Genomic DNA, 26,708 nt, shown 5'->3' on the forward strand with positions numbered 1-26,708 from the left:
GACTCGTTTAGAGAGAGTCTAGCTGGGGGGTGGTGATGGCAAAACAGGATTACGCGTGGGCGGAGCTAAGTATATGAAGCCCAACGTTCGATTTTCGATTTTCATTTCATAAGATAATAATGAGTTCTTAGCTTTACTACAAAACCGACTGTTGCCAGTGTCCTCCTGTTGCTTCTGGAGTTTTCATTCTTAATTGTTTTAACCATACATGCTTTCCAAGGAAATCTGAAGTGTGGGTCTCCACCTTCTATAAGGGACGAATGTGGATCACGAGACGCCCTTACGGCGCATTCAGCTCACTCTGTGTCCATTTAAAAACACAATACGTGTTTGCAACCCAGCTCTCAGACACTGGCAGAATTTTGCAACGACTTCTCAGTTTTGTTGGCACGTCTCCAGGAACAAGGTTCTTTGTAATTCTTTGCTCAAACATAAGGATCGCCTGTAAAACTCTTAGCGGACAGTTTAGTTAATACAATTATCTTTCAATTTTAAAAGCCACAAGATAGTAAAGTTTTTTTTTTTTTTTTGGTGTTTTTTTGGCCAGGCCGGAGTGGGGCGAGGGGTGGGGTGGGGAGTAACTAACAACCATATGATGTAACTAACAAACCAGTAACTAACAAACCATATGATGCTATTAGGCTCACAAAGTAGGAGCTCTGAGAGGGCATAGGGAAAAGCACCATTTTTTTTTTGCTCAGCAAATAATTCAGTAGGAACAAGGTCTGAGAGCCAGGAGCCTCATTGTTCTCAGTGAAACGATTATTTGTCAAACATTTTGATTGTTTCCCTATTCCTACTGAAAAGTTTGGACTTTTCTTTTTGCTTCGTTTTGACACTACGAGTTTTAACTATCAGTGCTATTGTGTTTACAGCATTCAAGGTTTCGGAGTTCAAAGGTTATCCATTAACATGTAGGGTGAGGCTACACTTAGGTGAAGACTCAATTTGGTTTCACTTGTTCATCGTTTCTTTGTTTTGTAGTTCTGCCCAGAGTCATTTGTTTTGATAAGTTAAATGAAGTTTCTTGTTTACGAAGAGTGTGTGTCTTTGGACTGTGTTTTGGGATGTGACTATTTATAAAGACTTTAAAAAATATTTTAAAGAATGATATTCATCTTTCCTGAGAAAAGGAACTCTAGTACTAGAAGTGATGAAGTGATCAATATCAGTGTACTTGAGTGAAAAAAAAGTTCTGGCTTAAGACTCTACTTCTGGCACTGCTAATTAATTAAGTGTGAGTAAGTAATTGGTTCACTTCCTTTTTAAAAAAGACTAACCAGACCATATGTGGGGTTAGTAGTTATATATAAAATGACAGCAAAACATCACACTTGGGCAAATTCTTCCCCTTTGCTAAGAAACTTGTCTCTCAAATTCCATTTCCTATTTTATTAAGGATTGCATTGCTCACCAGCGAAGCATTTAGGTAGGGCTTTTTGGGGTACTAATTTATTAAATATATACTTGAAGGGCCTTTCTTGATACGTTTTAAGTTTTTCCATTTTGTATACATTGAAGGCCAATACAAATTAAAAAAAAAAAACACTTTAGCTATTCGTTTGTGGCGACTTGTATAGCTTTTACTTTTGCATTCGTTTGCATCTTGAGGCAGAGAACTTGGTGGATGTGATATTGCTTCTGTGGTTCCTCCTTGGGATTTACGTAAACTGGGGGGGGTAATATCCCTGGCCTTCGGAATCATAACCTTTGTGCGTGTGTGTGAACAAATAAAAAGAATAGTTGGGAAACGCTTTCAGTTAAGGGGAGGGGGAGAAGGCTTATTTTGTTTTAATCAGCTTTAAGTCTGATTTCACCCATGTGGATTTCTATCAAAGCCAAGATGATTCTTGGAACCTAGGCCAAGTTTAGAAATTTCAAGTTGGAGCAGCGCAAGCTCAGCCCTTTCAGAAAAACAGTGACTGTTAAAAGATAGTTTTGTGCAGATGCACATTTGAGAGACATTTAATCACGCATCTCATGGACCTTTCTCATGCCTGAGGAAAACCTGAACGAAACGTGCACAGCTGCCTCCTGACCCCCCGGTGGGCGTCAAGGCCCGTCCTGGCGCTGCCCGGGCGTCCGGGCACACCTTGCGGGGGCGGGGCGGCGGCACTGCGCCTGCGCGCGGCCCTGGCGGCCCCCGCCCCGCGTACCTGTCACTGAACCGGGCGCGAGGCCGGATGGCGGGAGCGGGGGGCGGGGCGGCGGAGGGCGCGCGCGTGCGCCGGGGGGCGGGGCCCGCGCCGGGGCCGGGGCCGGGGCGCGCGCTGGGGGCGGGGCGGGGGCGCGCCGCGCGCGTCACGTGGCCGGGGGCGGGGCCGGCCCGGGGGCGGGGCCGGCGGGGCGGGGCGGGGCGTCGCGGAGCCGCGGGGCCGCGGGCGGGCGCAACAGCTGCTCCGCGAGCACTTTCTGACCCAACAGTCCCCGTGCGCCGGACGCGCCGCGGCCCTGCGGCCCTGGGGACCCCCGCGCCTGCACTGTCCCCGCGCGGACGAGTAGGGGGCGCCCGCGCCTCGGCCCCCCGTGAGCACCCCCGCCCCGCTCCCCTCAGCCCCGCGCCCGAGGTGAGCCCGGCCCCCACATTCTCCGGGCGGGGGTGGGCTGGGCTGGGGGCCGCAGCCTTCGGGGGGCGCCTCCCCGGCGCGGGGTCCCGGGCGCTCTCGCCCGCGGGCTCCGGCCCGGCGGGGCGCCCGGCGCGGGCGTGGGGCCCGGAGGCGCCGGCACAAAAGGCCGAGGGGGCTCGCCGTGGCCCCCGCCCCGGCCCCCGCGCCTGCTCCTGCGGACCCCGGCCGCGGCAGGTACCGGGGCCCCGCGCCCCGCTGCGCCCCCGGCCCGCCCCCGGCCCGCCCCTCTCGGGCGCCCCCTCCCCGCCGGCTGCGCGCGATCCCGGCGGCGCGGTGCCGGGGAGCCCCGCGTGTGCGCCGGCAGGGTGCCCGTCGCGCTCACCCGGGGACCTCGGCACGGCCGGGGGCGCGGCGGAGCCCGGGCCCCGAGGGGCGCTGGGCGGGGGGCGCCCCGGAAAAGTTGGGTGGCTCCGCTCGGCGGGTCCCCACGCTGGCCGGCCCGGCCGCGGGGGGCGGGCGGCGGCGGGCCGGCGCGGGGTCCCCGGCGATGGCCCGGGAGGGGCCGGCGCAAGTTGGGAACGGGCAGAACAGTGCGTCCTAACAGGCGTCCCCCGCAGACAATGGCCGGGACCGAGCGCACGGGCCGGCGGAGAGCGCGTCTACCGGGCCGAGGGAGGGGCTTGGCCGCGCCGCCGACCCGGCGCGCACCCGGGCCAGCCCCCCGGGCGCCCCCAGACCCGTCCTCGGGAGTCCCGGGCTTCTGCCCATCCCAGAGCAGGCGGTGCCCCGGGCCGCGGTTCCTGGATGTGTGTGATACGGTTTTGTATTATTTTTATTTTTTCCCTTTAATTTTAAAAGATTTTAAAAAGAAAAAGCAACTTAAAAAAAGTAACCCTTAAACGCTTTAAGACTGTATCACTCAATCCTAGTGGGATGCGAAAACCCAGCTGGAAGCAGAACTAGGAACTCTAAAGGGCAGGAGGGATTGAAATGTTAGCCTAAAAGTGTTTCTTTCTTTCTTTTTTTTAAAAGGGAAGTTTCTGCCAGGAGGCGGAGAGTGGCGAAACCGCTCAGTTTCAGATGTAGAGCCCTCTTCACTCTTGATTTAGCCCCAAAAGGCGAGCCCCAGGGGGTGGGCAGCGGACGAGAGGCGAGGGCGCTCCTGGGGGCCCCGGGAGGCAGGATTTGGGGCGGCCCGGGCGGTCTTGCTCGGAGGGGGCCAGATGTGGCCTGCGGGGTGCACAGGCCGGGACCGGCGCCCCGGGGTCGGGATAGAGGTCCAGGTCCGGGGTTGAAACCCACGTTTTAGGATTCAGGGTAGGGCCACCGAGGACGGGAAGCCGCATTCTTGGGCGGGTGGGTGGGGGTGGGGTGGGCCGGGGTTGGGGAGGGGAAGTTTTCGAGCAAGGCTTAGTAACAAGAGCAGGAAAAGGCCATCAGTGGCCACTTCTGGGCCCCCAAGTAGTCTGTTCACACTTGGAGCAGTGTAAACTTTTCTTCTCTTTTTGTGTTTTCCAAGAAAAGAATAGTCACTTCAGAGTGTGAGGCTTTGGTGCGCTGGTTCCCCTTTGAAATTCTTTGAGCCTCAATTTATCTTTCTGGATCAGCCTGTAGGCCTTGGAGTGTTGAGCTTGAACATTCCTTAACGTGTATTGAAGACATGGCGGGCCAGCGATCCTTTGGCAGGTCTGGGGGCCTGTGTTACTGAGCCCTGTGCGAGCTAGCTGGTTTCCTAGTTTTCTAGATCGTTTGGAAACATTAAGCTGTATGTTTTAAGAACCCTAGGTCTGATTTAGTTCAGGTTGATTCAATTATGTCTTCATCGCTTTTGAGTTGGTTGAATGAGTTGACATGAGATTAAGCTCAACAAAGGAAGAGGCAGGGTAACAGCAGCTGCCCGCCAGGCCTGGCCACTAGGTAGGGGTCTTGAAGGAAGCCTTTCACCTTTTCTTTTGTATGTGTCAAGAAGTACATTTAAAATTTTCCATACTGTACTTTTTTCCCCCCTCCTGGGATCGATGGACTGTCTTGATTGATATCAAATAAGATTTAAAATAGTGAATTTGGTAATACTTTGAGAATGAGTAATAGACTTAGATTTTCCATAAAGCCTTTGGAGCCCTAGTGACAAGTGCAGAGTGGTAACCTAATTGTTTTTTGTCTGAAAAATATAACAGTCAAACCACTAGTTTGTGCTTGCTTAGTTAATGTGTGCTAAGGACTTTTTAAGGTGTGTCCTTAATGGTAGATGACTTTTTCTGAGAAGTCCTATTTATTTTAGATACTGTTTTGTTTCATATTCTAAAGACTGTAGTGATGTGTGTGTGTGTGTTTAGTCCCGGTGTTTTAGTGGAAGTCGACCCCCACCCCCAAATTGCTGCCATTTTGAATCAGTTATATAAATATTGAAATCAAGAGGCAGTGACTTATTTAAAAATTCAGTGGTCGTTAGTTACAAGCCAAATCGACCATTTATTTGGCTTGTGTGGTAGAATAGGGTTTATAATCTCATTGTCTGGAATTTTAATTATTTGGTGGGAAGGGGGAGGCTGCTCCTTTAGCACTGCGCGTTGATTTGCATGCTGCGGGAGGAAGTGGGGGAAGAGCATGGCTTTTCTGGGTAAAGGACACAGACTTTTTTCTTTCATGTCCAACTTCAGTGCTTTTCTCTTCACAACACCATCAAACACTGCTGTTTGACCTTTGCTGTTTTTTTTTTTAAATTTGTGAGATCTAAGTTTAGTACTTGTCTTGGGTTCATATTATTCCCTTTCACTTCTTAATCAAAAAAGGAACTAATACACCATTCAGATAAAGCTTGTAGAAAATATTGCCCCCGTCACCCTGAAGAATTGATTTAGATAACAGCTTGATCCCATCTTCCTCCCAGGTAAGGGAGGAAGATGGAGGGTTAGGGTTAGCCTTTGCCAGTGAAGGTTTAAGCAGAGGCTGATCTGAGTTCTCTTCCTAATCCTCCATTTTTGGCCTGTTTTCATAAAAGCCCCTTCCAGTGGTCCTTCTCAGAGGAAATCTGAAAATAGAACTCAGCCATCAAGTCACTTACAAACTGATGAAATAATTAAGGAATATAATGGCCTGGCAAGGCCAGGGTCCCTCTGTCTCCTCATTCCAGAAAAATGCTAATCACTTCTCTGTCTTTTAACAACATTTATGATGAAATGGCGTTTTTGCCCAACCCTGGAGCACTCTTAATTCTGATACGCTTGATTAGAGCCTCAGGGGTCCCAAAAGATGTGCTGTTTTCCCACTTTGTAAAATTATATTCTCTTCTCACAGTTGTTCCAAACATGATATTGGTTGGTAAGAACTTTCGAGTAGTTTTAATGACTCTTGACTGCTTAAAATCTACTACTTCAAAAAAAAAGGCCTTTTCTTAGGACTGTAAATGATTGGACCTTTTTTTTTTATGTTTTACATGAAGCTTTGTTTCCATTTGGTTAAAAAAAAAATTCAGATTGTTCCAGCTCACAGATGCCACTATTGCCTGTGTTTTAAATTGTTAATTTATTTTAGCTTAACTGTGTAGTAGTGTGTTTAATAGATGAACTGGAAAGGTGCTGTCAAAGAACTGAACAATGGCTGTATATTTTCAAGCTTAAGAATTTTACAGTAAGAATGAAACACATGAGACAGTGTTGTCAACTGATGAGTATTTGTTCCACTAGAATAAAATAAGGGTAAGGAGATTTTAGGTCAAATGACTTCGTGTGGAATACACTGAGTGGTTTTCAAATTACTGAGGTGTGTTACAAAATTAAAAAAAACAGCCTGGAAGATATTTACAGAACAGCCACTGAAGTGGAATTGAAGGAATCCCGATCATATTAAATATTCTAAATAGTGAAGGGTTTAGTTGCAGCATGTAAATGAAAGTGGTAGCCGAGGAAGAGTCTTGGTTCGTTGCTGCCTCTCCAGATCTTTGGGGGAGGGGTGCTGACTGGTTTAAGGGCACGTGGAAGAAAGGATGAATTACACAGAGACAGCAGGAAATTTCTTAAATTTGGGGGAGGGAGGCTTGATCTTTATAGCTGAACAGCCTGATTCTGAGGGGGCAGTGTTAACCCTTCCAGCGTGTTGGTGAAATGGTGACTTTGGGGAGGAAGGTGATGTGGATTCTTTTCTCCAGCTTTTTACTATAGTTAGGCAAATTTGCAGCGGTATGTAGGGCGGAGGATTTGGAATGGAGGCCGTGAGGGCAGATAGAAATCTGACTTTGAGGAAGTGGGAGGGACGTGGGGGGTGGGTAGAGAACCATCCTTTCCTAAAATCTGCAGCTCATGGTGAGTAAGCTCAATTCTTAGAGAAATCTTCCCAACACAAGAAGGGGCACCCCTGCCGGCCAGGTGCCACCACGCAGCCCTCCCTTATGGCTCACGCTGGAGCACTGATCAGAACCCCTGAGAGAGTTGGAGCGTTTGTTGGCGGGCTGTTCCGAACAGCCTCATTACTTCCTGCCCAGGGTCACGGCATAACTGAGTTACTGGAAATCTGGGGCCAGTTTGGTAATTTTATGATAAAGTTGAGAAATAAAATTACCAGACCCGAAAAGACAGCTGAATGAGTTGTGTACGAGAGGAGTTTTATTCTGTGCCTTTGGCCTGCACGGTCCCCTGCTTCTGCAGGAGAGCAGGCCTGCAGTCAGCTGCCAGTTTCTTGATGGGCTCCCGGAGTGCTGGCTGTGATGTCTGTCTCCAGTGTGTCCGGGAACCGCCTCAGTTTAGCATACTGTTCTGTGGGCTGGAAAGGGAGAGTCCAGGTATGTTTTGTTCCCCAGTCAGCATTTAGGAGAAACGCTTGTTTCTTGCTGTATTTCCTGCCTGGGACAAATCAGGATAACCTCAGAACTGTTCAGTTACACCAGGAGTATTTTTGTGTGTTTTTTAGGTCGGCGGATAAGTTCAGCTCAGTGTATAAGTCTACTGGGCAGTGATTGTATTAACTGAAGGAAGACTTTTTTTTCTTTTTGAAAGCAAATAGGTGATGTGAAAGAGCCAGACGTACAGCTTTAGTGTTTATTCAACAGACAGGGAGGGGAATATTTAAATGCCTTAAAAGGTATTGCCCTTGTTTATATATAATCTGAAGTTGGGTTAAATTGGGTATAATTAAGAACGCTCACCATTTGGCTCTGTGGAAAGAGGTGTGGGTGTGTGGGGTAATGGGTAATGGTTACGGTGATTTGTATAGCTGTGTATGTGTGTATGCACATACAGAAATACAAATCCATATGCATACACTTAGTTATCTGTGTGTGTGTGCAGCATTTTCTCTGTAGAGTTAAAAAATACACGTTTTTTTTTTTTTTATGGTTCGTTGAAATTGTCTTTAGTTAGTCCTGTTCAAAATCTTTTCAAAATTCTTAAGGTAGTACTGGTTAATTGGTAATAATAGAAACGCACTGATAGCAATGCTTCTTGCTTAATTAAAAATTAAAAAAATTAATTTCCCTTACAGTTCTCTTTCATGTCAAGATGGAATTTTTAAAAGCCAGTTTACAGGCCACAGTGTCTGTTAATGTCGACACTACTGAAACTAAAGCTAATACGTGGTGCTTTAAGTTCATAGTAAGATCCTCTATTGACCTTAATTGATTTCGGAGGAATCGGGCTGAGTTCGTCGTCATAACCTGCAAATGCGCTAGCAGGTTTATATTTTCATCCTATCTTGGTCTCCCATGTAGAACTGAGCACCTACACTGAATTTCAAGAAACTGAGACTGTCTTGTCACAGCTTCTCAGGCTCTGCCTTTGAATAGTCATTCACTTTTGAATAGGTTGTGGTGCTGAATATAAGCTGAATATTTCAATCTTTAGCTTTTAAACATCCTTCAACAACTATATTAGGAAGGTCAGGTTGACCATCTGCTCAATGGGTGTGACCTTGGTGATTTTCTTGAAATAATGTTGAAGGATTTAGTCAGTGGGTTTTGCTCGCCACTGTAGGTTGCTATGCAGAGTTCTCTTCACTTGCCAGACTAAGGAAAGAAGTAGCATGTGTAAAATAGAGAAGGGGAACCTGCAGAAAAGCTGTGCTTCCTAACCAGATCTTGGAGATAATTGTGAAGTTTAAAGGATACAAATGATTCGGCCAGAGACTAGCAGTTTGTTTAGACTGAGTGTTTCAACATCTATTTGGATACCTTGGTAGCTTGGATGACTTGCTGGAATACTGTAAATTACTTGGCTATAAGTAGAATTTTTATGTGTTTTTAACAGGTTTTGAGGGTTTTGAATACCTTATTGCTGCACACCATGGTAGCAGATATTCCATGTCAGATAACCTGTTCAGTTGGGGTGTGCTGTCTTTGAGGTCACCGGTTTGAGAACAGCTGTACATAAGCATGGTATTTCCATGTCACTTGGTCAGCAAGGTGGCGTTCACCTGTAATTCATTGTGCGTAAGCACACATTATGGCACCTTTCATTAAGCATTGTAGAATGGGTAGTATTTGCTCATTTCAAGGTCTGTAGGTATTGGCAGAATTCATAGTAACTTTACTCGCATATGAGTATCTGCTTTTTAAAAAAAATAAATGGCTTAAAGAACACCAGACTTGCATTTTGTTTTAGGTGGTTACAGCAGTATGATTCTTTCTTTTCAAAGCTTATGTTGTGGTAAATTTTTTTAAAAAGTATCTACTGAAGTGATCGCACTATAACTTAGCTAGTTTTCTCTCCAAATAGAAGGTTATACTGAATAACCTGTTGCTTTAGGTGCCTGAGGAGTAAATGGCTGACGGCTGAGTGTGCTGTCATTAACCTGAGGAAAAGTTTAAAAAAATTTAATTTAGATACTGAAAACCTTTTTTGCTGAGCACCTTTCAGTCAGCTTAGTGTGTTCAGAAGGCTCCCTCTTCTGCAAACTAAAAGTGTTTAGACTGAGCGTGTTGGTTTATGACGTCTCCCCCCTGCTCCCCATCTCCAGTTCTTTGTCGGGACAGGTCTCCTCAGCCCCATCCGTTACTGTTGGCTGCACCTAAAGCTGCGGATTCTGGGGCCTGTGCGCTCACACTTCCCTCGGTTGGGGTGGGGATCTGTCACCCTGAGCAGCAGGGAGGTTAGAATGTCTGTGTTTCACAAGTTACTATTCAAGTCTCTGGCATTACAGGCGCTCTATGAAGATTTCTGATTTTCTCGTTGAGCAGTCTAGCCTTGGTAGTTACTGGTTTATAGTTGAAGGAAGTGTTCTGTCTGCATTGAGCGTCTACGTCAAGAGTTGAGGGCAGGGACTTCCCTGGGGGTCCAGGGGTTAAGACCCCGCACTCCCGAGGCAGGGGGCCCAGGTTCCATCCCTGGTCAAGGAGCTGAGGTCCCACGCGCCGCCACGCAACTAGCAAAAGTAAACAAATAAATGGAAAAGAGTTGAAGGCATCTGCTGTGAGAGATTACCCTAGTAGGCCTTGCATTTTGGGTTTGGTAGGTCAATAAGAAAAGTGGTTATAAATCCACATGATTCAGTTTTGCTTCTACTAGTCAACTTTATGGTATGATTATGTATGATTCATTTTTTATTATCCTCTTAACAGTGTAGAAAATGGTCATTAGATGGCAGCCACAGACAGCCATGTAGAAGTCTTGATGAACATTCAAGTTAATTTTAGTGTCAAGTCAGTTATGGTTGGTGAGAGTGGCCAGAGACCTGCACACTCCTTGAGACCCGCACCTGTCCTGCTGAGCCTGTGGCCCTTTCTGGGCACTGGGGGGCAGCAGTGAGCCAGCAGGCAGGAGGTCTGCCCCTGGGGACTGAAGGCGTGGCCTGTCTCGCGTGTCTTTTGAGAGGACAGAAAGGATTGCTGTGATCCTGGGTGGCAGGCAGTTGGGCACAGGTGACTGTCAGGCTCTGCCCCTTGGCTGGAGGTTTTGCCACCAGAAGACCCGCTGGCCTGGGATGTCCATCCCCAGCTTCCCGCCCCATCCTGTTCACCCTCTCGGGCAAAACTGAAGCTCCTCTTTCTCCGAAGATATTTTTCCAGCGTCCTCCTGTACCATTCCTTTGGGTCTTGTGTTGGAAGCTGATGACGACTTACTTAACCCAGATATTTGAACATTTCAAAGATAAAAGTGGAAACTAAAGTGTCAGAAGACAGGAATTTCCAGTATATTCCATTACCCCATGTGGGAAGTGTGCCCACATCATGTTTTTCATCCAGAGTTGTTGGGAGTTTAGGATTGGTATCTTTGGGGAAAAATTATTTACAGAAAAGTGGAGTTCCCCAAAGCTGACAAATGTCAGATTTTTGTTAGATTTCTTAAAAAAAAAAAAAGTTGAGGTCTGGCATGCAAGACTTTGATTTTTGTCAAATTGGGACATTTAAAAAAACCAAAAACCCTTTTCTATTGCCACTCTTTGATTTTATAAGAAGGGTATTTTGGCTCCCAGCAAAGTGGAAAGGGTCTTAAATAAAGGGCAGGTTTATTCAGATTGAGATGAATTCCTGTACTTGTGTTCACTGCTCATTGAGTCACCTCTCCGCACTCAGCTGTCCGCCAGTGAAAAGTGTCATCAGGGTTTGAGAGCTGCTTCTCCAGAGTGCATGCTATTTCTCCAGTTACAGTATCACCTGGGATGCTCACATTCAGTAAATATTTGCTGAATGAGTAAATGACCACACGGAAACCTAAATTATCAGTCAGCAAATCCAAGTATCCTCTCATATCTTGATCAGCATGATCACGGAGTTACTTCTACCCGTGAAGTGTGTCTAACCCCAGGACCATGGATATTTTGAGCTCCCCAAGTGGTCCTGTAATTTAACCACCTGCATTGAGTAGATGGAGGAAGACAGGGTATGTGGTGGTGACAGCCTCAAGGCTGGAACTCAGCCAGGACTGGAACTCGGGCCTCTGGAGTGCTCGGTGCTGCCCAGCCGCTGGCAGCACAGTCTGTGCATTTCTCCTCCATTGTGACGGCAACAAAAGGCTAAGAAACTAAAGATAAAACACTTCAGTCTGTTCTTTCTTTACCCTAAACTTCGACCTGCAGGCTTACTTAGAAAAGCTTAATGTTAAAGATCTAGTTTACTCCTAACTAAAAGATAACAGAGTAGGAGGATTTTCTTTTTCTGGGTGTGAAGAAGGGGAAGAAATGTTCCCTCCTGTTCTGGGCCCACTGGCTCCTGCTCTTTGAGGAAATGGAGAGAAGGAAAGGAAAGTTGTGTGTGTGTTGACTGTGGTGGGAGTAGTTTGCATTTCTTGGGTAGACTTGACTGACTTCAGTTAAAGTAGCTGGGACTGTGTGAAAAACAGTTCCTGTGCTCACCTTGAAGGTGGAGGGTGTTGGCTTCACAGGTTAATCCTGCAAGTGTGAAAATTTGCTTCCAGCTCAGAGCCTCCAGTTCACTCAGGTCATCCATTTTGCCTGGCCAACGCATACGTGAAAGGTGGATTCGAAATGAGAAGGTGTGTTTTCTGATGGAAGCCTCAGCCATGTTGAACCAGCCGTGTTGAGGATCTTATTTAAAATGTGTGCACTCACAAAGTAGCTTTGTGTCTATTTCCTTATTTGTAGACTGGGTAATGCGGTCTTGCGCCGGTGCCCACTGAAGGCAGAAGGTTGTCAAAAGCAAACGGGTTTGGGCAGTGGAATGAGGGGCCTGGTGTCCAGCGGTTCAGAATATATCAAGGTTCTGCATGACCAGGATGAGAAACTGTTCCAGAATGTGTTTCTTGGATGGGGGTTTTAGGAAAGGTCCCTGTTTTTCGGTGCTGCTGTTGGAAATTTAGGTTCTGTGTAACCCTCCAGTGTGCTTTTAGGCATTTGTGTTTTTTATGTGTTTATCTATAAGACAGTGTGAAACTCTGGCTTTTAAAATTTTGCCTCAGGTGCTTTCATTGTTGTTTTTTTTTAACAAGTCTGTAGACTTGTAGAGATTGTTGGTAAGGATACACATCATGCACTTTAGTGGCAGTTTAAAAACATATTAAGCTGAATTTGATCATTTCTGTTCTGAAACTTGACATTTGTGATTTAGATCATTGAAGCACCAGGTTTTCAGTTTAACCGTGCATTTCTTGCAGTTTGATGAGGGTTATTGGATGAAACGCCAATGGTTTAATTAATGAGCATGTGTGGCAGGATGCTCTGTACACAGTGATATTAGCTGAAAGGGAAGCTGCTGAATTGGGCACCTCCTCTGCTTCGTGGGGAAGACCACTGTGAGTCACTGGCCTGGCTTCTCTCCTCTCTGACTGGAGCGCACCTTTTTTTTTCTCTCCTCTAGGTTTTGGAAATCCCTTGTCTCCAGGTTGCTGGAATTGACTTCTAGCTCAGCTGAGTCAGTCACTTGGTGAAGACAGAGAACTCACTCTTTGTGCTGACCCGGCTCTGCATCCACCACCGGGGAGTCTCTCTGCCTGGTCCTAGAGAGATCCGGCGATCGGCTTTGTGACTGAGCTTCCTGGACTTGTGAAGAGAGGACGGTAGAGAAATATACGCTTGCTTCTGAATTTTTACAACAAGTATTTGCTCTCCTTTTGAAGCCTCGGGCTGCTGGGTGTGAGTGACAAGTCTTGTTACAAGTGGCCTTATTCCAACTCCAGGGATTCCTCAAGCAGATTCTAATTTTATATACCTCAGGAGACAGGAAACATGCCAACCCAGTCCCTCTTGGTGTATATGGATGGACCGGAAGTGATCGGCAATTCCCTTGGCACCCAAATGGAGCTTGATGATGCCATGACGATCAAAGGGGCTGCCGCGGTCCCCTTCCGAGCTGCGCAGGAGAAGAGCATCATCCAGATGGAGGGGTACATGCCGCTGGACTGCATGTTCTGCAGTCAGACCTTCACGCGCTCCGAGGACCTCAGCAAACACGTCCTGCTGCAGCACCGGCCCATCCTCTGTGAGCCCGCCGTCCTGCGCGTTGAAGCGGAGTATCTCAGTCCTCTGGATAAAGTTCAGGTGCGCAGCGAGCCTCCCGGGAACAAGAGCTGCAAGGAGCAGGAAGAGCTGAGCTGTGACGTGTGCGGGCAGACGTTCCGCGTGGCTTTCGACGTCGAGGTCCACATGAAGAAACATAAGGACTCGTTCACGTACGGCTGTCACATGTGCGGCCGGCGGTTCAGGGAGCCCTGGTTTCTGAAGAACCACATGCGGACGCACACGGGCAAGTCGGGGGCGAAGGGCAGGCCGCAGCCCGGCCTGGAGAGCCCGGCGACCATCAACGAGGTGGTGCAGGAGCCCGCAGCTGAGGGCGTCTCCTCGCCCTACAAGATCTGCATGGTCTGCGGCTTTCTGTTTCCAAATAAAGAGAGTCTCATCGATCACCGGAAGATGCACACCAAAGAAGCTGCTTCTGGGCCCCGCGGCCCGCAGGCCGAGGCCCCGCAGGAAGGCATGCCGTCACCGGGGGCGGAGCTGCTGCAGTTCCTGAACCTGAGACCCGCGTCCCCCGCCGAGATCGCCAAGAAGCCGGCCCGGTGGATACCTCAGCTGGACCCGTTCACCACCTACCAGGCCTGGCAGCTGGCCACCAAGGGCAAGGTGGCCGTGTGCCGGGAGGTGAAGGAGCAGCAGCCGGGCCAGGAGGGCAGCACCGACAACGATGAGTCCTGCTCCGACAAGGAGGAGCCGGGGGAGGTCTGGAGCGCCAGCAGGGGCCAGCCCGGAGGCTCTGGGAAGCCCAGGACGAGTAAAAGCGCTTGCCCCGGCCTCTCCCAAGACAGGGAGAAGCCCAGACACCCCCACGGCGAAGTGCCTTCCGTGGACGCGGACCCCAAGCTGGCGGGGGGCAAGGAGAAGCCGACGCACTGCGCCGAGTGCGGCAAGGCCTTCCGCACCTACCACCAGCTGGTGCTGCACTCGCGCGTGCACAAGAAGGAGCGCAGGGCCGGCGCCGGCTCGCCCCCCGCCGCCGCCGCCGACGGCAGGCAGCCGCGGACGGGCTCCCCGGAGCTGCCGCCCGCCCTGGAGGACAGCGGGGCCCTGGACCGGGAGGCTGGCTCCGAAGACGGCTCCGAGGACGGGCTCCCGGACGGGCTGCACCTGGGTAAGCTGCCCCCGCCCGGTCCTGAGTGCGGGTCGGGGTCCTGGAGGCCTGGGATGCTGCTGCGTGCCCCCGGGCCCAGGGCGGCCCACAGTGGAGGGTACCCCGGCCCCCGACGTCAGCAAGGGGAGAGCTGGGGGCCTCCACTCACATCCCAGCATCCGGGTCCTAGTCTGTAAAAGCAGGGTGCCCTGAAAGGCAGTACACTTGCCTCTCTCTCAAGAGCCAGCTCTCACACATGCACTCTACGTGTGCATCTGTGGGCACAGATCAGTATGGGAGTGACTGTCCATGGAGAAAGGGTGTGACCGGGAGGCCACGGGGTGCTGCCTGGCCCCCGACCTGTGTGTCTGGTGGCAGGTAGTTGTTAACTCAGTCACTCCAGCACCTGGTAAAGTATAGAGAATGAGCACATCAAAGCTAACTGAAAGCTCTCGTCTGCTCAGTCACAATTCTAGTGTTCTGATGGCATTTAGAGGAAACGGAGGCCGTCGCGGAGGGCCTGTTGGTGGGTCTCTCGGGTCCAGGGGGCACCATCCAGGGCAGAGCGTCCCACCTGTGCTTCAGGTCGCGCCCCTCTTCACACTGCTTTTCTCTGTTTAGTAATCTTTTATTTGATTGGAGGATTCTGCTGCTGGAGGTCTGCTGCAAAATCAGCCGGGGAATGATGAAAACATGAGTTAGTCTTAGAAAAATAGTTTCCTTTACAGAGGTGGTCTTGGGTTTAAACATACACTGGTGATTTGTGTTATAAGTTGGCTGTGTGGTGATGTCTCTTAAGAGCCCCATGTATGAGACCCAAGGGGTATGTGACCGGATAATACATCTTCTGTCAAGCTGGTGCCCAGTTTCTTTCCTGATTACATGATGGGTGTGAGAATGGTAGTTTTCATAGTAAAAATTTAGTGTGTTTTGAGTTTCCTTGGAGACAGGAAATGTAGCACTTGGCATGCTTATAATCTTCAGGTTTTAGAAATCTAGAAATGCATTAGATGTCTTAGTGACATCATAAGAATAACTTTAAACACAGCCTTCTAGTCTTCTAAGTGACTCCTTGGAAACAGCAGCAGTGCTGTGCTGTTTGTGGTGAGAGACATCTCTCTCTGAGAGGCATCTCTCAGTGCCGGAGATGTGAGTGAGCAGTGACATTCAGCCCCTAGGTGGCGTGGCAGGAACGAGTGGAAAACGTGGGCCTCTGGGGTGGCCCGTAGTAGCTGGGATCGCCAAGACTTGCGTTGGGTCTGGTTGTGTCTTGCTTTCTTGCTTAACCTTTCTTTGCCCTCATTTCCCTGTTTATACAATTGGTTCATCGACCCTTGTCTTCCATCTCCCAAGGATGAGTTCAGCTGCCTATTTATAAAAAAAAATCCTTTATAAAGGACAGCACAACAGAGTCACGGGTGAAGCTAGAGGAGCAGGAACCAGGTGGACTGGACATTTCTCGTCCTTTGTGTTGGAGTAAAGGCATTTCGTAAGTCTGGATGTGACGCAACACACCATAAATCCTGACGCACAGCTGGAAGGAGTAAACTGCTGTGACTTGACAGCTCAGCTAAAGTCTGGGCGAGCTGGGTGTGAGTGTCAGAGGCAGAGCTGGGTGCTCTGTGAGGGGTTGGTTCCTCCTGAATCCACACTGTGATGTGGCCTTCTGGTCTAGACTTACCTTACTGTCATCTACTGTCAGCCTGGCTTTCTGTAGATTTACTTTACGATCAAAAAGCAAAGTAAAGGATTTATTGTTTTCAACTTTTATAAACTGGATTAATAACAGTGATTCATGTAAGTTGATTTAAGTCCTCGTGACCCTTCTAGAACAAAGGTTGTCTCTGCTGTCTTCCAGTATTTGGAGGTGGCTATACTGTCTTCTTGGAGAAGGAAATGGCAACCCACTCCAGTATTCTTGCCTGGAGAATCCCAGGGATGGCGGAGCCTGGTGGGCTGCCGTCTGTGGGGTCGCAGAGAGTCGGACACGACTAAAGCGACTTAGCAGCAGCAGCAGCAGCGTACTGTCTTCATGGAAGTTCAGGGGTGACAAACTATATGGTCCTGTCTCTTGTTTTTAAGTCGTGGCCCAAGGCTTGAGGGATTTTAGTTCCCCCATCAGGGATTGAACCTGGTCCCTGGGCCGTGATGGTGTGGAGTCCTGACCACTAGACCACTGGGGAATTCTCTGTTTATTCCCATCTTTATGGTACCTGGAGGCTCACCAAGGTTTCTTATAAGCTGCTTTTTAAAATCAGTGGTCTATAAATCTAGACTTGGCATGTGGACGGAGCCAGGTAGAGGTCCTTCAGTTGGAAATTACAGGGTTTCCAGGCAAAAGGATGAGTTATGCTGAATTTACAGATGCCCCGTCTTCTGCTGCAGTCACACTGATGGGTGTGATGTGACCAGCGATGACAGGAGGTTCACGCGGCGCTCAGGGTCCTGCTGGGCAAGCTGGGGCGCCTCAGTGGACCTGTGTCTGCTCCACTGTCCTGATTGTGGACAGAGGGAGCTTAAAGTCTAACCCACTGTTCCTTGGGGACAGATTGTGATTCGTCAAGGTTGCCCATGTGAGCACTTGAGAATAATAGGGTCTGCTTTCCAAAACCTGCTTTGCTAAATTTTGACAAACTTCCCTAGGTGTTTGCCCAGGGCCAAACTTTTAAAGATTAAGCTGTGCCTGCTGCCCTCTAGTGGTAACTGGCTTAATCTTAAGCAAGTTAATCTTTTCCTCTGGTGGTTGGGAAAGTTGGCATTTGTGTTGGCTGGGTTTTCTAAATTACTTATTCTGAAGAAGCTGGTTATTCCAGCCCCTGTGCAGATCCAGCTCAAGTTTGCCAGATTCTGTGTGTCTCAGGCCTGGGAGCGCAGAAACTGCCTGTTCATTTCAGTCTATTAAATGGTCTTGTGGCCGAGGCCATGAAGAAGGGAATCTTCAACAGTGAACTGCTGTGCTCAGAAAACAACTGTCGCACACAGGCTTTAATGCTGCACCCAGCCTCAAAGCAGCAGCTGGCTGTTTTTAGCCAATACCTAATATAAAAATTATTTTAGATTTTCCAAAAATGTTCTACCAAGAATCTTTAAGTCAGCTTGCCCTGTTCACATCCTTGAGCTGTCTTCTTACATGAATATTTTTGTTTCTGTTTTAAGATAAAAATGATGATGGAGGGAAAATGAAGCATCTTACATCCTCAAGAGAATGTAGTTATTGTGGAAAGTTTTTCCGTTCGAATTATTACCTCAATATTCATCTCAGAACGCATACAGGTAAGGACCGCCTTACATTTGTTCACTGCATGTATTGGCTCTGAGGACTGTGATGTAGTTCCGTGTCTGATTGTTGTTGTTGTTCAGATACTATTCTAGACCCTTGGGACATCTTAAGGATGTACGTGTAGCCTGTTGATTTCCTTCCTTTAGTGTATTGTCACTTCAGCTGTATTTTTGTGAAGTTGGTCTCTTGTTTAATGTCTGATTCCTTTATCCTTACTCTCATCTTATTAAAATCTCTAATTTTTTAAATGTCACAGCTTTATTAATTCTTATGATTTAGAATGAAATTAATAACATTTAATCATCTGTGGTTCATGTTTATTGCTGTTACTTTTTGGCCACGCTGCCTTGCTTGGGGGATCTTAGTTCCCCCAGCAGGTGGTTAAACCCAGGGTCTTGGCACTGAGAGCTTGAAGCCCTAACCACTGGGCCACTGAGGATTCTCGGTCATCTTTTCTTTGGATTGTGTAACAGTGGTTTGGGAGGCTCCGTGGGCTTGAATGTGCAGCTCTTCTACTCGTTGCCTGTGTAGCGCTGGGCAGATTAACTTTTCTGGGCTCTCATTTTCTTAGCTGTAAAGGTGGGATGATAATAGTCACTGGCTTAGGGCTGTTAGGAAGATTAAATGAGATCATTTTAAGGTGTGCTTTCAGTTTTTAAATGGAAGACACATGTTCACGTTGTCAAATATTCGAGGCAGAAAGAGTGATAAAGCCACAACTCACAACAGCTTCCAGATGAGAAGAGACTCACAGACGAGAAGGGAAGCGGGAAGGACGCTGCTCTGTGTTCTGGGTTGATGCTTTCCATAAGCGTGTGCAGTAAAGTGGCGCTTCTCGTTTCAGGTGAAAAGCCATACAAATGTGAGTTCTGTGACTACGCTGCGGCGCAGAAGACCTCCTTGCGGTATCACCTGGAGCGACACCACAGGGACAGACAGGCGGACGCCGCCGCGGACGGCAAGAGCGCCGGGGGGCCCCCGGAGGCCGAAGACGCGCTCCTAACCGCCGCCAGCGCGCAGACCAAAAACTCGAAAAGATATTTCGACGGTGCCAAAGATGTGAAAGGCAGCCCACCCGCAAAGCAACTGAAGGGGATGGCCCCCGCCTCTCAGAGCGTCCTGGGCGGCGCCGTCCTCGCGCCAGTGCACAGGGAAACTCAGGATTTCAGCAAGGATGCAGCGGACGACGGTGCCGAGAAGCCGAGCAAGGCCCCTGGCCCCGCTTACTTGGACGCCTTGAAGAAGAGGCCGCCCGCGGACCCTCAGGCCAGCCCCCTGGTGTGCAGGACAGAGGCGGCTGCGGCGGCCCGCCACGCGCAGCTCGGGCCCCGGGAGCGGCGGGCGGCGGACGCAGGCTGCCAGGAGAAGCCCCTGAACCTGTCCCTTGGTGCCCCGCACGGGGGCGCGGGGGCGCCTCTGGGTAGGAGCGTGACCGCCAGCAGCACCTGCCCGTTCTGCACCTTCAAGACTTTCTACCCGGAGGTGCTGACGATGCACCAGAGGCTGGAGCACAAGTACCACCCCGACGCGCACAAGAGCTGCCGGGGCAGGGCTGCGCTGCGCAGCCGGCGGACGGGCTGCCCGCCGGCCTTGCTGGGCAAGGACGTGCCCCCGCTGCCCGGCGCCTTCAGGCCCAAGCCGCGGCTGGCCGCCCCGGCGCAGCCCAAGCCCGCGCCCGCCGAGCGGCCCGCGCCCGGCGCCCCAGGGCCCAGCAGAGCCCCGCCGCCCGCGGGCGCCGATGCCAGCACTTTAGCCCCCAGCAACCTCAAGGCGCTGCGCCCGCCGCCACCGCCCGGCCTCGGGGGCCCGGGACCCGGTCCCGCCCGCACGCCGCCCGAAGCACCGCCCTGCAAGGCGGGCCCGGAGAAGGCGCGGAGGCCCGAGCAGCAGCCCCCCACCGACGCTGCCAGGAGCGACTACCCCGCCCGGAGCGACGGCCCCTGGGCGCCCGCGCGGGACTACGTGTGCGGCCGCGGCGGCGCCGAGCCGGGGGAGCCGCTGCCCAAGCGGCCGCGCGTTGCGCCCGAGCCGCCCTGCGCGTCGTGCCGCCGGCCGCCCGAGCTGCCGCAGTACCGCGTGGTGCGCGGGCTGGCGTCCCTGCTGCCGCCCGAGTGCGCCTGCGCGCCCTCCGCGCGCCCGCGCCCCGCGCCCGGGCCCGCCTTCGCTGCGCTGCTGCCCTGCGCGCCCGCTGCCGCCGCCGCGCTGGAAGGTGGGCAGCTTCGGGGAGCCCGCGGGGGGCCCTAGCGGGGCGGGGGTCGAGGGGGCCCTTGGCGCAGCGGCCCCTTTTTCCAGCTCCTCCCGGGCTGGGGGCGGCGGGCCTGGGGGCTGCACCCCCTTGCGGGGCTGGGTCAGGTGTCCTTGATGGCCCGTGTGCATGGCGGGGCGCCCAGCCTGCCTGCCCCCGTGATCAGTGCGGGTCAGGCGCCCGTACAGGGGGCTCACGGACCGCCGGGCTCCTCCCAGGCTGCTGGGTCCCCTTGGTGTCCAGACCTAGGGAACCGCGCTTCTGCCTTCGGCCAGGGCTCAGCCTTAAGTGAATCTTAAAGCACAGTCTTCCCCGCGTTGCCCCCCACCCCCCCGCGATGCCCACAGGTACCTTGAAGGTCCTTGTCCCCGCCGAGGTGGCCCTAAAGCCTCCTGCTGCCTCGGATGCACCTCCCTAGACATGTCTGGCGCACACCCGAGCCTGTGAGAGTAGGTGAGACAGGCGTGGGGACCTGTCCCACACGGTGAAACCGCAGTGCCTTCCCTGCTTATAAGCTCTGCAGGTTTCTGAGCCCAAAGGGACACATCCGTTTTAAACATGCCCGTTTGTATTAATTTGAAATGAAAGGTTCTGGGTGGTGACAGTTCTGTATCAAAGATGGCTTGATGCCAGTTGATCTGGGGATAGCTAATTAAAAAACAATCGCTTTCACACAGTCCAATGACTTTTATAAAAATTTTGATGAAAAAATAATTTCTGCAGCCTTTTGATTAGAAGTGTCCTTTCCCCCCTCCTCCACACTTAAAATGGACTTGAGTCATAACCGTGTCTTTTGCTTGAAGAGAAAAGATTCTGTTGCACGTAAATCGGTCTTTTTTTCCCCTCCTCCACACGGTTTTGGTTCGTGATACACAAAGGCTCAAAATCTTTATGATGCCATTTTGGCTTTTAATTTTTACTAGCAGTTAGATAATTTTACCATTTAGTGACTTAAAATTCTAAGATAAGAAATGTATTCTTGTCAATTAAAAACGTTTTACCTTGTAACTAACTTTATAATACATGTGCATCTTATGTGTTCTGGTCACATTATCAGGAATTTTGAAAATTGACTTCTGACAACCCACATCCATCTTAACCTGATTGTTGAGCTTAATTCTAAATGCCCGTTTATGTTTTTTTTTCCCCCCAATCAGGAAAAAGGCCTGTATCCTATCAACACTTATCTAGCAGCATGCTGCAAAAGAGGAACTATGAGAATTTTATTGGGAACGCACATTATCGACCAAATGACAAAAAAACTTGATTTCCTATTTTGGGGATGAAAGGTGAGCACATTCACTGTATTGATTTTACCTAATTGAAAACAAACCGTCTTAACTTACCCAGTATAATGTTACAAAGTAAAGTTGCTTTTAACTTGAATTTTGAAGTGTTATTTAAAACGGAGCCCTCAGTGTCTTGATATCAGTGGTGATGATCATGGTAAAGTAGCAAGAGCAATTGAAAGTTACTGAGGGTTTATTTCATGCTAGGGGTTAAATGAATTGTTTATCATCATGAGCTAGTTTAATCCTTCTTAGAGCCTTAGGCCAACTGCCTGCCATCAGTTTTTGTTAATAAAGTTTTATTGGCACACAGCCACTTCCTTTCCTTTACAGATTGTCTGTGGCAGCCTGGGGCCACAAAAGCAGAAGTGGGTAGTTGTGACAGGGACTTCATGGTCTGCAAAGCTGAGAGCTGTCTAGCCAGTTATAGGAAGAGTTTGCCAATCCCTGAGTTAGGAGGCTCTGCCCACTTTACAGATGTGGAGACTGAGACTGGCTTATGTCACTTGCCCAGCACCTTCCTCTGCCTGCTTTCTGGTCCTAGGTCTGCAAGATCCAAGGCCTGGGCCCCAGCCCTTCGAAGGGCTTGTTCGAAACCTTTATGAATCTTGCTCAGAGTAGGAGCATGAGCAGGAGAGAGCAAGGAGGTTTATTTTGACTTTGTGGTTCACACGGCAGACGTATCTAGTGGTGGCTGCCCAGAAGCTTCAGGGGTGCTCTTGGAGTTGTGCACACGTTCATTTAGGTACTTCCAAGTTTGGGCAGAGGGCATGGCATCTGCGTGAGAGTTAACAGTAAAGGGACTGGCAAGACTGGGGCTCATGGGCAGACTTCATCCCCTCCCAGACAGTCCTTGTTCTGCTGAACCACGACCATATCCTTGTGGAGCAGACTTTTGACCCAGTGCTGCTAGATCTGGATTCAGAGGTAGAGGCCCGTGGACCAGGGCAGTCTCCTCCGGTTCTCCCTGGGGCATCTGGGGCCCACGGGCCTGTCCGTCTGCATCCTTCCTTTCCGCTCGGGTCATGCCAGTGGTATAAGGCTGGCATCATCGCAGACATGGCATTAGGTCCACTCTACCTTGAAACAGAAACACGGTTTATGGATGGTTATTTGCAGTGTGTGTAGCCGGCAAGTGGGGACTGTCGTGTGTGTGTCGAGCTCCTGCCTCTTCCTGCAGACTCTGGGCTTCTCAGCTTGCCTTTCTCTGTACTCTGGAACGTCCTTTCCACACCCTCCTGGCCAAATGACCTTGTCCTGGCTCACGTGTTTCTGCAGCATGTTTGCGGGGAGCTGGGCCTTCCCTGTTCGTGTTCTCTGTGCTGTGGTTCATACTTTTATGCCCACCTGACCTCTGCCCCCGACTTCCACCCTGAGCGGTGCTGAGGTGGTGCCTGGCCCAGGGCTGGGAATTTCAGCTGTAAAACTCCATAGACGTTGGCCAAACAGTGTTACATGTATTTTATGCCTTGTCCTTCTCATGGAGGAGGTTATTCTATTCTGAGTTTTATCTTAAATACCCATGGTTTTGTGCCATATGTTTTCCTTTCATTAGGTATAAATTTCCAGTTTCCTATAGGTGGCAGTTGACTTGACACCTGTATCTGATATAAATTCTAGTTGTTGGTTAAATCATCTTCGTTAAATCACTCTTCAATGTAGGTGATCATCTCCTAAATGGTGCAGCTTATTTATTCAGACTCCTGAGACTTGGTTAAAAATTTAAGCTTAAATGGAACATTGCATTTCTAAACCCTTTTAGTTCTGTGTATTTATTACACTTTAAAAAATTTTTATAAACTGTGTTTAGTTTTATCCTAATCATGTTTTAAACCTTTTTTTCCCCCCTTAGGTCCTGATGGATATAATGTGTACTCTCCATGAAATTAAATTAGCTCACCCTTTGAAGAAGCAAATGTCGGAAGCTACCGAAATAAGCTGTGATTGTAGAGCATGTAAAGGAACACTACGGTTTTGTAAAGCTGTTCTGTTAACTTTTGTACCAAATAGCAATAAAAACTATAGTTGGAAGAGTTGGGTTGTACACAAATGGAGACTGGACATCATCTCTATTTTGCCCCGAATAATATGTTTTTTAGAATTGACCAAATACGAAATGGAGTTTTTTTTTTTTTTTTGCATACTTGAGCGCTGCTGAAAAGAAATCATTTGGGGTGGGGGTAGGGTGGGGAGAAAGTATATAACGCTTGCACCTCAGGTAAAAACTTGTACATATGTGTTGTAAACCTGCTTGTTTAAATACTGTGTGCATCCTCTGCCTCTGATGGCGCTCATCACTGCGAGCTCCTTTCTGCTCTTTGTCCTTTCATCTAAAACGTTCGTTTGTTTTCTTTTTTAATCTCAATGATTTGTATTATGTTAAATCCTCCGCAGTCTATTGTCTTAATGGAATTGTTAACGGAAACATTGGCCCTCTATGAATATGTGCTGCATGTACCAAGATCAGCCTTTCTGCAGTTGGTGCCCTTTATGGCAAATTTTGGTAGGACGTCTGAGAAAGCCCAGATCCATGATCCTCTCCTCGGGGTTGGCGGGGGGATGTTCAGGTGTGTGTATCTGGAGAGAAGCATTTCCTCTAGGCCAGCCACACTCTCAGTAAACATACCAAATTGTATGCGGAGTTACTTAGTTTTCTATCAAATGAATCATTTTTGATGGAAAATTCTGGCATTTGCCTGAACTGGTTATATAAAAATATAAAGGCTAAATTATACATGTGAATTACATACATGGGAAACAGTTTTAAAAGAAATGGAAGTTGAGGGGTAAGCTCTGGGTTTGCGTCTGTAGTCTTGGTGTGTCTGGCGCTTGGGCTGACTGTGGACACACTCGGGTTAATTACAGACACGGCTTGTGCAGGAGTGCTGACTGAGGCTCCTGCTGCTCTGGGGGCGTCACTGGTCTAGAGACCTTGGTTGTCTTCCCGTTTTTTGGTGGTTTGGAGGCAGCACCGTTTTCTCAGTGTGCATAACAATTTGGGTTTTAAAGAGAGACTAGCTACCAGCTGGCTCACTGAATGTTTTATTAGACTTCTGTTCCCTTAATCCACTGTCCATGGCTGAGTGTTCTCAGCAGCACCAGGGTTAGTGGCCACAGCACACTTTCTTAAGGAAACTGTTTCAGAAATAAATTTGCACTGTTCATTTTTCTTGCCTTGCCCTTCTCCATTAGAACAAGGGTAATGTCCTCAAAGAATTCTGATTTTTTGTTTGTTTGTTCTCATTATGCAACACGACGCTGACTTGATAGAAAAGTCTTAACTCCCAGGTGAGAAGGGAGACCTAATCTGAGCTGACTGCTGGCATCGTGATGAAGTGCTTTGTATCAGGAAAGTGTACACTATTGACCTTTCTTTCTGTTCACAAGCTGAGCCATATGTACATAATCTAGATTTTTGTTTTCCTAGTTTTGCACTTTTATAGCCTATTTTTGAAGATTAACACATTGACAAAGATGATTGACCTGATCCTTACCTAATCCAATGAGTGTTACAGAAAGCTTGCTGTGACGCACGATAAATATAAATCTTAAAAGGGGATAGACGATGATAGAGGGCTGAAATTTAAATCTGTATTTAAAAAAAAAAATCACCAAATCTATTTGAAAACAAGTCAATTCATGTTTTGCTGAAATCTGGGGGCCTTTCAGATTCCTCCTTTTTGACCGCATTTCTGAATCTGTGAAAACACAGTTGTGTGTTTCTGTCCACAGCCCTTGTATTCCAAAATGTTGGGTTTTTTTTCCTTTTTTTGTCCATCAGTATTAACTATTGGGATACTACTGGTTTTGTATGTTTTTTTCCCTTTGAGGCAACAGTACATATACTAGAGGTACAATCTGTTGGATTTTTGTTTATGTATTTATTTCATTCCAGTTTGATTTATTTTAATTGTTGATACTTAAGTTGTCAAACAGTAGACATTGTTTTATTTATGATGCATTCAGCTTAAAGTTATGTTATTGTCTGTGGATGTAAATACAGATTTGGTGTTTTGCAGTCCTGGGCTTCGGTCTTCATTGCGTTGCCGGTCTCTGAGTTTAACTTCTTGTCCACATGCAGTAATAGAGAGATGCGTGTCCTGAACCCCCGTGGGCTCGCCAGCAACACTGTCAGGCTCTCTGTGACTCCCCAGCCCCTCCTTCCTTTTTACAGCAAATCTTCGAAACGTTTTAATTTCATTCCTCAAGTGCTTCAGCGAGTATCTGTAACAGATGAGAGCTTTCCCCGATCACATCTAACTAAATGGACAAGGATTTCTCAAAACCGATCCCCATTGCTGCATTTCCAGTTGGGTCAGAAGTGCCTTCTAACGACCGGGAAGTTGCAGGCAGGATCCAAACAAGATCCACTTACTCAGTTTAGTTGAGAGATGTCTTCACCCTGTTTTAATCCTAACCTCCTCCCCCATGACGCCTACACGCACACTTGATGGCATTTTATTTATTGAAGAGGCTGGGTCATTTGTCCTGTAGAAATTCTCACTTCCGTGTTTGGGTTTATTGGATCTTGCGGTTTCATCTAACCTGTTCCCCAGCCTCTGTGTGTGATCCTATAAGCGAGTAAATAGTCTGGAGGTTTAGTTTTGAGCTCAGTTTTGGGGAGATGAGGGCTTCCTCCTCCCATTTCAGTTACCCCATCACTCCTGGATGTACAGTGTGTGACTGTTAGCTACTTCCGTGTACTCAAGTCTTTTTTTCTGTATGGTTTCTCAGTTGGTTATAGTTCAAAATTTTTGTGTGGCTAGACTGACCATGGCAACCCACTCCAGTACTCTTGCCTGGAAAATCCCATGGACGGAGGAGCCTGGTAGGCTGCAGTCCATGGGGTCACTAAGAGTTGAACACGAGTTGGACACGACTGAGTGACTTCACTTTCACTTTTCACTTTCATGCACTGGAGAAGGAAATGGCAACCCACTCCAGTGTTCTTGCCTGGAGAATCCCAGGGACGGGGGAGCCTGGTGGGCTGCCATCTATGGGGTTGCACAGAGTCGGACATGACTGAAGTGACTTAGCAGCAGCAGTAGCAGACTGACCATATTTTAGCCCAGCTCAGACAAGTGCTGAAAGAGAAGTAAGGCAAAGCCCTCCCCACCCCATGGCTGTGAAATGTCAAGAGGGTGAGAGAGCCAAACTTCCCAGTGACTGCACCCTCTCCTTGGACAGAAGAGGAGCCCGAGGTCCCCAGAAGGCCACGTGCGTTCCCAAGGCCAGACAGCTCTGCCAGGCGTTAGAGGGAGCGGCTTGGTCTCCTGTCCCAGGCTGCGCTCCTTCTCAGGATCAGCATCTCGGGTGCATTTTCAGACTTGGCGAGACATGA

At 49.0% G+C, this 26,708-nt stretch overlaps 1 protein-coding gene across 6 annotated transcripts in view; it reads left to right on the forward strand.

Annotated features, from left to right (window-relative positions):
- ZNF217 (zinc finger protein 217) overlaps positions 1-25,402 on the forward strand; it is a 39,173-nt gene extending 13,771 nt beyond the window's left edge. For 2 of the 6 annotated variants that reach the window (XM_088843618.1, XM_088843617.1), the window contains exons 2-6: positions 12,808-14,574; positions 17,710-17,826; positions 18,678-20,042; positions 21,236-21,367; positions 23,220-25,402. In XM_088843618.1, the coding sequence (XP_088699744.1) occupies positions 13,176-14,574; positions 17,710-17,826; positions 18,678-20,042; positions 21,236-21,345 (2,991 nt within the window). In that variant the 5' untranslated portion in view covers positions 12,808-13,175 and the 3' untranslated portion in view covers positions 21,346-21,367; positions 23,220-25,402. Of the gene's footprint in view, positions 1-2,361; positions 2,568-3,301; positions 3,374-6,845; positions 7,345-12,807; positions 14,575-17,709; positions 17,827-18,677; positions 20,043-21,235; positions 21,368-23,219 lie in introns of those variants that run through there. The other 4 variants (XM_055424298.2, XM_088843620.1, XM_088843621.1 and 1 more) reach the window with 4 other exon arrangements.
- The last annotated feature ends 1,306 nt before the right edge of the window (positions 25,403-26,708 follow it).

This window comes from Moschus berezovskii, chromosome 15 (genome assembly GCF_049115385.1).
Source record: "Moschus berezovskii isolate FMDL1 chromosome 15, NW_MosBer_1.0, whole genome shotgun sequence".
NCBI classification, from domain to species: Eukaryota; Metazoa; Chordata; class Mammalia; order Artiodactyla; family Moschidae; genus Moschus; species Moschus berezovskii.